Consider the following 9813-nt stretch of genomic DNA (forward strand, 5'->3'; position numbering starts at 1 on the left):
GCTGCAATCACCCATATTTAAGGGCAAGTGTTACCTGTTCACCTTGTAGTAGCAGCAGGGCTGAATGAAGTACCCTTTCAAAAATTACTGTAGCTGTGGGGCTTCAGGGTGTGCTAGCCATGCTCGCTGCCCGTGGGCAGTGTTGCCACAGGGATGACCCTCGTACCGCCATCACCTGCCTCCCACCCCAAGGAGCACAGAGCTGCCAGTCTGGATGGTGGTGAAGCTTTGTTGAACCCGTGTGCTGAATGCAACCATCTTTTTCAGAGCAAGGTGCAAAGGCTTGTGGTGGGAGGATGTTGGATAACCCAGCCCATACTGTGTCTCCTGCTGCTAGTTAAAGAGCTAGCAGTTCCTTAAAATAGTGGCACTGAACTATTCTTTTACCAGCAGAGCCCTGGTGGTTCTTCCACCTTAAGGCTCAGATTGTTTGACATGTTGTAACCGGGGACTTCTTGGTGCTGGTGGATTGCAAGAGACCAGGAAGAAGAGGTAGGTATCTTGCTAGATGTGCAGGGCCAAAGGTAAAGGCTGCTAAAAAAGGCTGGTTTTATTCCCATGGGGTTGTTGGTCCGTTGCACATCTTCTGGCACTCGTGTGCAGAAGGCAGATGACCTCAGTGCCTTTCTGCTGTACGCTGCCTTTCGTCTGCGGTGTGAAGCAGCTGGCATTTTGGTCTCAGACAATAGTTCAGCAGATGGCTGCTTACAAACAAAAACCACCCAAACCAGGAGACTTTCTCTTCTTTTCCAGGAGCCAAATACTTTGAAGGCACGTGCTGAGGTTCACTTCCAGAACAAAGGCTGCCGGGTCACAACACACAGTATATCTTGGGGCCTGTGCTGTAGCTGAGGACAAACGTCTGGTGACTTTAAGGGCAGGTAAAGGCTTATCGTGATCCAGAGAGGTGGGGAATCTCCATCCTGGGAGATGTTTCACACTGCTGGACACATCCCTGCACAATCTGTTTTAACTGCGAAATTGTCCATTTTGTGCAGAGGGGTTGGACCAGAGACATCCAAAGTATCTTCCTCCTAAATTTTTCCGTGTTTCTGTGCCTGATCCTGATGACCCATGCAGTCTGCTTTATGAGGAGTGAAGGGAAGAGAAAAAGCATTAGAAAACATGAAGAAATGTATCAGTATTGCTGTCTGCTGCAAGCTGTGCCAGGGAGCAGACGCTAGCTGCCTTTCCTCTTCTAGATGAACTTACTTGACTGGAAAAACAGCTGCTGTTGCTGTGAAGTGTCCAGATGAACCTGTACATAGACCTGGGGCAAGTGGGAATGTCGAGGGGGGAATTTGGGAAGGCAGGGAGCCCATGCTGGCAGCAGCCCCTGCCCGGCCCAGGGACCAAGCAGAGCTCTGGGAGTGATGTGCTGGGGAGGAGCTCCTTGTACTGCTTCTTTCCTCAAGAGCAGCTGTTTCAGGCTTACCTGGATTATGACCATGATGAGAGAGCGTTTCTTGTTGGGCGTACATCCCCAGGAGGGGTTGCACTTGATATCTGACCTTTGCTTTCATTTCATACCAGGTGTTTCTAGGCCTCGACATTTTTCTGTGGGCTCAAGGGGACAGTTAAGTCAAGGAGGAGGAGCGTAGGGAGACAGGATGTGTGCAAGGGTTACAGAGTCACAGAATCATCTCGGTTGGAAAAGCCCTTGAAGCTCCTCCAGTCCAACCATGAACCTCACCCTGACCGTTCCCAACTCCACCAGATCCCTCAGCGCTGGGTCAACCCGACTCTTCAACCCCTCCAGGGATGGGGACTCCCCCCCTGCCCTGGGCAGCCCATTCCAACGCCCAACAACCCCTTCTGCACAGAAATCCTTCCTAAGAGCCAGTCTGACCCTGCCCTGGCGCAGCTTGAGGCCATTCCCTCTTGTCCTGGCGCTGGTTCCTTGGCTCAAGAGACTCCTCCCCCCTCTCTGCACCCTCCTTTCAGGGAGTTGTAGAGGGCCATGAGGTCTCCCCTCAGCCTCCTCTTCTCCAGACTAAACCCCCCCAGTTCCCTCAGCCGCTCCCCATCAGACCTGTGCTCCAGACCCTGCACCAGCTCTGTTGCCCTTCTCTGGACACGCTCAAGTCATTCAATGTCCTTTTTGGAGTGAGGGGCCCAAAACTGAACCCAGTCATCGAGGTGTGGCCTCACCAGTGCCAAGCACAGGGGTCAGATCCCTTCCCTGTCCCTGCTGGCCACGCTATTGCTGATACAAGCCTTCTTGGCCACCTGGGCACACTGCTGGCTCACTGCAGTTGTGGCTGTTGCATGGTTGTATTAAGGCTGTGAAGGCAACTGCCCAGAGCAGGTAAAGCCACATTCCACTTTGCCTTTTTTCTTGATGCCTGCTCACATTGTAACTTCCTCCCCCAGCAGAGCTGGTGCCTTCAGGCTGCCCCAGCACCTCTTGGCACAGCCCGTGTGCTGCAGGGAGCTGCACCCGCTGGCCTGGCAGTGGCAAGGAGACCAGCTTGTCCCTTCAGTGCTTCACAAGGCATAAAGAAAGCCAGCTGCTCCTTCCCCAGCACTGCTTCTGAACACGCTGTTGTCCTGGTTTAGCTAGGATAGGCATAAGTTTCCCCAGCAGTGGGGGGGAAGCTCTAGCCGGGTTATTCAATACCATGCTGACGTCACCTCCTGGCGCCGAAGCGCAGGAGCGCAGGAGAATCGGTGAAGGCGTGTTTTGTGCCATCACTCTCCTTACTGCTGTATCGGTACGTATCTTGCTCTGTTCGTTGTTATTACTGTTATTGTTATTGTTGTTGCTTGTTGTGTTGCTGTTGCACTGTTGTATTAAACCTCTCCTTATCTCAGCCCCGGGGTTTTGTATTTCACTCCCTTTGTGGGGGATGGGCAGCAGCTGCGTGGTCTCAGACCCCGGCAGGGACTAAACCACCACAGCTGTGGTGCTTTGTAGCTGCCGTGACTGTGCCTGGGGCTCCTGTGGGCTGAGGCTGAAATGCATGTCACGGGCTGGGTTTGTCCCTTCCCTGTGTCCCACTTACAACTCTTGTTTTTTCTAATGTTCCTCTGCTTTGCTTCAAATCACAGAACCAGATGTTGGTGTTTGCAAGTGCCCTGCAGGAGAGGTACTGGACCTGCTGGGCCTTTAGATGACCGATTTGCTGTGAAGCCAGGAGCCAAGGAGACCCGTCCCACTGCAAATGGAGCTGCCAAGTGATGCCAGAAGCTGCAAATGCCAACCAAGCTGTGGTGGACCCGGTAAAGCACGTCAGGGTTTTTTCTTTTCTTGTCCTGGAGAAGTTGGAGGGAAGGACCACTTGTGGCATTTAGCGCAGCTAGAGCTCAACCTGGCTACAGCTGTTAAAGATAATAAAAAATGTTTTTATAAATTCATTAACAACAAAACGAGGATTAGGGAAAATCTCCCTCCTTTACCAGATGCAGAGGGAAACATGGTAACTAAGGATGAGGAAAAGGCTGAGGTGCTCAACGCCTACTTTGCCTCAGTCTTTAGCAGTGGGCCTGGCTGTTCCCTGGACACCCAGCCTCATGAGCTGGGAGATGGGGAGGGGAAGCAGACTGAGGTCAGCACAGTTGAAGAGGAGGTGGTCAGAGACCTGCTACACCACTTGGATGCACACAAGTCTGTGGGACCGCATGGGTTACACCAACACCCTGTGCTGAGGGAGTTGGCAGATGTGCTCGCCAAGCCTCTTTCCATGATTTACCTGAAGTCATGGCTGACTGGGGAGGTCCCATTGGACTGGAGGGTGGCAAATGTGACACCCATCTACAAGAGAGGCAGAGAGGAGGATCAAGGACACTATAGAGCTGTCAGTCTGACCTCAGTGCCAGGGAAGGTCATGGAGCAGGTCATCTCAAGTGCCATTACAAGTCATATGATGGACAGCCAGGGGATCAGGCCTAGTCAGCATGGGTTTATGAAAGGCAGGTCCTGCCTGACAAACCTGATCTCCTTCCATGACAAGATGACCTGACTGTTAGACGAGGGAAAAGCTGTGGATATTGTCTACCTGGACTTTCAAAAAGCATTCGACACAGTTCCCCATAGAATTCTCATAGAAAAACTGGCTGCCCATGGCCTGGGTGAGCGAACGGTCTGCTGGGTCAAGCACTGGCTGGATGGACGCTCCCAGAGAGTGGTGGTCAGTGGAGCTCAATCCAACTGGCGGCCGGTCACAAGTGGTGTTCCTCAGGGCTCGGTGTTGGGACCATTTCTGTTCAACATCTTTATTGATGATCTCGATAAGGACACAGAGTGTATCATCAGTAAGTTCGCAGATGACACCAAGGTAATCGGGAGTGTCGATCTGCATGAGGACAGGGAGGCTCTACAGAGAGACTTGGATAGATTGGATCGGTGGCCAACGTTAATGGGATGAGCTTCAACAAGGCCAAGTGCCAGGTCCTGCACTTGGGCCACAAAAACCCCCTGTATGGCTACAGGCTCGGGGAGGTGTGGCTGGAGCTGTCTGGAAGAGAAGGGTCTGGGGGTTCTCATTGACAAGCAACTGAACGTGAGCCAGCAGTGTGCCCAGGTGGCCAAGAAAGCCAACGGCATCCTGGCTTGTATTAGAAATAGTGTGACCAGCAGAAGCAGGGAGGTCACAGTCCCCCTGTGCTCTGCACTGGTAAGGCCACACCTGGAGTGTTGTGTCCAGTTTTGGACACCTCAATACAAGAGAGATCTCGAGGTGCTGGAGCGAGGGCAGAGGAGGGCAACGAGGCTGGGGAAGGGCCTGGAGAATAAATCCTGTGAGGAGAGATTGAAGGAGCTGGGACTGTTCAGTGTGAGGAGGAGAAGGTGAGGGGAGACCTCATCACTCTCTACAGCTCCCTGAAAGGACGTTGTAGAGAGGTTGGTGCTGGTCTCTTCTCACAGGTGATTAGTGACAGAACAAGAGGGAACAGCTTTAAACTGCAACAGGGGAGGTTCAGACTGGACATGAGGAACAAATGTTTCACAGAAAGAGTGGTCAGAGAGTGGAATAGGCTGCCTATTCCTGGAGGGGGTGGAGTCCCCATCCCTGGGTGTGTTTAAGGGTCGTTTGGATGAGCTGTTGGGGGATGTGGTGTAGGGGAGAACTTTGTAGAGTTGGGCTGATGGTTGGACTCGATGATCCCGAGGGTCTTTTCCAACCTGAATGATTCTGTGATTGTATGATAAGCCTGTTATTGCATCATGTCATCGCTATGGTGGATAGATCTTACACTAATGGCATCACGTTAATAAAAAAGATGAACTCTGGTAGGGTCAGGACTGATTTCAGCAGCTGGTGCCCAGCAACGCCCTGGAGATGGACATCTTCGGCCTGCAGACGGTGAGCAGGGACCGTGCCAGTTGCACCAGCTCCACTTGTAGCATAGACTTCACGCCATCGTCCCGCTGAGTTCAAGGTCACCCGCTCCGCTGATGGAGCCAACTCCGCCTCATCCCTCCTGCCTTAAAAGACTGTCATGACAGATGGAAGCCGAAGTTATTCACTAAATGATCTCACTACACATTTTGGAGGGATGGCCCATAGACGAAGGGAATGAGATCTGTGGAGATACACTTGAGACCAGGGAATGGGATGGGGATTCCTTAGAATGTATTGGAAACCTGAGCCTAACGTAAATGGTTTGTAAATGGTAGAACGTAAGGGGTGGAGCCTGTCCTGGTTTCAGCTGGGAGGAGTTAATTTTTCTTCTTAGTAGCTAGAACAGCGCTGTGTTTTGGATTCAGTGCGGGATTTGCTATGAGAAGATTGCTGATAATACAGGGATTGATGTAAGAGATCGAGGTCTCTCCAGTTCCCGACGTCCTGTCCATGCGCAGGTGTACAGGAAGCTGGGAGGGGGCACAGCCAGAGCACCAAATTATCCAGTGGAATATCCCATATCCTGTAACGTCATGCTCAGGATGTCAAGGAGGAGCGGCTGGGAGGCAGGAGGTTCTCTCCTGCATCTGGGATTGCGATTGCGGGGTCTCGGTTTTTGGGGATCGCTGGCTGGGAAGGGGCTGGGTATCAGGCGGCGGGTGGTGAGCAATCACAGGGTGCATTACCCGTTTGTCCTTTCTATCATTGTTACTGTTTTATTACAATTACTAAACTGTTTCTTATCTCAACCCATGAGTCTCCCTTTGTCCCTCCAATGGGTCCCCCAGTTCCCGGGCAGGGGGAGGGTGAGCGATTGGCTGCGTGGGGTTTGGCTGCCGGGCGAGTTCAAAGCACGACAAGGGGCTGAGCAAGCGCAGAGCCCCAGGTTTGCTCTTGGGCTGAACAGGCTGCCAAGGGCTGGTGAAGGCCGGGGACAACATTCCTTCCTAGGACCTTCTGTGTGGCCTGAGCTGATGGTGTGTTTGGATGGGTCTGGTACAGCAGCAATCAGGGTGGGCAACAGGACCTGGAACTGGGCAATGGGGAATGCCCTTCAGCTACTGTCGCAAGACCATCTACAGCAATCTCCATGTCACAGCTCCAGCCGTGACACTGAGCGGAACTTGTGAAGAAAAGTAGCTTTGCCACTGGTGTGAACCTTCCCCGGGGAGACTGAGCCGGTTGCGGGGCCAGCGAGACCCGAAGCACACGGCCATGGTGCCTGGCAGCCGGCCAAGGCCAGCCCGCAAGGAGGGAGGGCTGGGCAAGGGGCTGCCACGCCCCAGGGGAAGAAAACCCTCTGGGCCCAGCCCCTAACGCTGCCCCTTGAGAAAGGGAGAGGAGGAGGAAGCCGACAAATGAGCGTGGAGTCTCCCAGGGCAGAGATTAACGGCTCACTCTATTGCGCCGGTGGAGGGGGATCAGGGCCAGCATGAGGGGACGGCGCACGGCTGCTCCCGCGTCTGCGTCCGGGCCGGCTGTAAGGGTTTTGGGCCCGACGTTCCACGCGGGAGCGGTCCCTCATCCACACAGGCCCACGGCGGCTGGAGCTGCTGCCACTCTCGGGCGCTGGAGAGGGGCAGGAGGACCCCGATGGCAGCTGGCTGGCGGTGCTGGGGCTGCTACTCGCTGGTACTGGGGAGCTGTGGGACGTCCCCAGCACTGCCTGGCCGGGGGTGCTGCTCTCAGCACCTGGTGCTGGTGCGCAGCTCCTCTCCCGGCGCCTCCTGGGCCGGCTGTACGGCGTTTGGGCCCGACGTTGCACCCAGGAATGGCGTTGCCTGTGGTCGGGCCCAGGTGAGCTGGAGCTGCTGCTGCCCTCACGCGCTGGGGAGTCGTCGGCCAGCCCAGTGCCAGAGCCAGCGAGCTCTGAGCTGTCACTGGAGGCTGTAAGGGGAAGCAGGAAGGTCACGGGTACAGAGCCACTGTGGAGAGGCCAGAGCGGTGTTCCCAGCCCTCCTGGGGCAGAGAGGCTCTGCCAAGCCCAGCCTGGGCACCTGCTACCAGGCCTTGCCTGGGCTCTGGACACAGTCCAGGGCCATGAAGGTGCTTTGCCTCTTACCGGTGCCCTGGCCAGCACAGCTCTCGCACTCCCAGCTGGTGCTGCTGGTCCCCAAGTTGGAGCAGCGCCGGTGGGTGCCCTCGGCAGCGCAGGAGCTGCACAGGAGCAGTTCCCAGGGCCTGGGGAAGCAAAAGGGTTCATGGCTGTGAGGACAAAGTGACCGCAGCACAGGATTGTGCGGCACAGCTCCTGTTCTCAGTCCTTCCGCTTTGAGCCCTTGGCGAGACAGAGATCCCGTGCAGAGCCCAGGGTGCCGATTTGGCAACTTACCCCCGTTCCTCTGCCTGCTCCCTGCCTCCAGGACAAAGGCACTCGTGGGCATCGCAGCGGCTGTGCCTCTGGATTAGTGCTTCGTCTGGAGGCTCGTTGTCCTGTGATGGATTTCTGATGGAGAGAGGGAAATCGCTGAGCCCCTGCTGCCCCGGCATAAGGCCGGTGCAGGGCAGCCCTGCTCCTCCCCCCTGCCCTGTTTACAGATCCTCCGTGAAGCTGAAGCCCAGGCTGACGGGACAGCGGAGGGCCAGGACTGCAGGGGCAGCCCCTGGCATGTCACAGGGCTTGCAGCCTCCTGTCCTGTGAGCCGGGCAGGACACCAACCTGAAGGGCATTCGGATGCCCATGGTGAGCATGTTCAAGATAAAGTCACGCCTGTCCCTGCAGAGGGGGCAGCTGAAGGAACTAATGCCAGCGTACCGAGCCTGGCCCTGCAGCACAAACAAAAGGAGCAGGAGTGAGGCCCTGGTTCTGCCCAGGTCCTGCCGTGCCCTGGGGGTGAGGGAACGGCTCCTACCTGGATGCAGCGCCGGTGGAACCAGGCGTGTTTGCAGGTGGGGCACACCATGGTGTGGTAGGACTTTCTGTCCTCCACAGACTCCAGGCAGATGAGGCAGTTGGTGTTGTTCTCTGGAGCTGCCTCCACCTCCTGCTCTGGGCGGTGCTCCCTGCAGAAGGACCTGGGGGAAGAGGGAAGGGATGGGTTAGGTGAGAAGCGCTGGGTCCTTCCCCAGTGGGGGTGAGGAGGGGAGAGGCCTAGGTACCTGTATGGAGAAAAGTACTGGGTGATGCATTCACCCTCCGTGGCACAGGGGAGATGGAAGCTGCGGTCGCAGCCCTCCTGGCAGCAGGTGATGGCGGCCCCGCTCTCACCGCAGATGAAGCATTGCTGGAAAGAGCAGAGCAGCCCCCGTCAGCAGCAGCCTCAGGGCCTCCCCAGCCAGCCCCACGCCTCCGGGCAGGGCGCAGGATGTGACCGCTGCTGGGCCACAGCCCACAGATCTGCCCGGTGCACAAGGCTCCTGGGCTGGGGTCTCTGTGGAGCTGCTGGGAGCAAGGCTTTTGTCCCGGAGCTGCTTGGAGGGGCTGGGATTTCTTTCCTGGGCTCTGCGCTAAGCTCCCCCAAACCTCTCCTGACACAAATCTCCCTGACCTTGTCAGGTCCTCACCTTCTGCGCTGCCCGCACGACTGTGCGGCGAACGTGCTCAAGGTCAAATCCCAGCACCCCTGATTCCTCGTCTTGCCAGTAAGAAAGCTCACTGGCAAAAAACTGCAGAAGAGAAGAGAAGAGAGGAGGAGCTGATGAGGAGAGCGTGGCTGGGAGTGCCTGTCGGCGAGCTGGATGAGCCCCGGGGCACTCACCAGGCAGAACAGATGGGCACAGAGCTCTTCCTGATCGATTTTGTGCCCCCAGAGAACCAGGTCCACCGCTGCCCGGCCGCACAGCACGCACGCTGTAGGGGAGAGAGCAAATGCCGGTGGGAATGAGCACCTCTATGGGGCCGGGGGAAGCGTCCCTGAGGGATTGTCCCCCAGGGGCCTGCTCCGTCCCTGAGGGGCTGAGGGGAAGGGCTGGGGGCCGTGGTGAGGAAGGGGCTTCGCAGGCACTGCCTCCCCCTGCCACCGCGCTCGGCCCCACGCTGACCGACCCGACAGCCCCTCTGCTGTGCTGTGGGAGGGAAACTTTGCTCTCACCCTGCTCCATCGAGTCGGGGGCCTCCTCCTCTCTCCTCTCAGACATGGACATGTCCACACTGAGCGTTGGGAGCGTCCCTGTCCGAGCAGCACCGGGGTGTCTCTCCCAGATGCTCCTCGGCTGACTCTGAGGGAGAAGCAGGGCGCGGGTCAGCTCTCAGCACAGCCCCAGCGCCCCGAGGTGTGGGACCCCCCCTTCTCCCTCGGCAGCCCCCCGCAAGCCCCATCCCTCCCCTGCGCTCTCCTCACCTCCCAGGTCGCACTGACGCACGGCTGGAGCCCAGCGATCCTCTCTATAGGCTTGTCTCCGTGGATCACAGCGGCCACAGTGACATCGGGACCCCCATATATGGGCAGGGACACCCCTGGCAGGTTACCATGGCCACGGTGACATCGCCACCCCCACATAGAGGCAGGGACACCCCTGGCAGGTTACC

General features: G+C 56.8%; 1 protein-coding gene across 1 annotated transcript; it reads right to left on the reverse strand.

Moving 5' to 3' along the window:
- Positions 1 to 6744: 6744 nt before the first annotated feature.
- On the reverse strand, positions 6745 to 9784 carry LOC141927690 (E3 ubiquitin-protein ligase PHF7-like). The gene is given in 9 exon segments (XM_074834942.1): positions 6745 to 6914; positions 7408 to 7526; positions 7678 to 7791; positions 8005 to 8142; positions 8144 to 8191; positions 8193 to 8360; positions 8445 to 8569; positions 8850 to 8951; positions 9644 to 9784. Coding segments are annotated over 9 exon segments (1125 nt in total).
- Between the last annotated feature and the right edge of the window lie 29 nt (positions 9785 to 9813).

Source organism: Strix aluco, chromosome 10 (genome assembly GCF_031877795.1).
Source record: "Strix aluco isolate bStrAlu1 chromosome 10, bStrAlu1.hap1, whole genome shotgun sequence".
NCBI classification, from domain to species: Eukaryota; Metazoa; Chordata; class Aves; order Strigiformes; family Strigidae; genus Strix; species Strix aluco.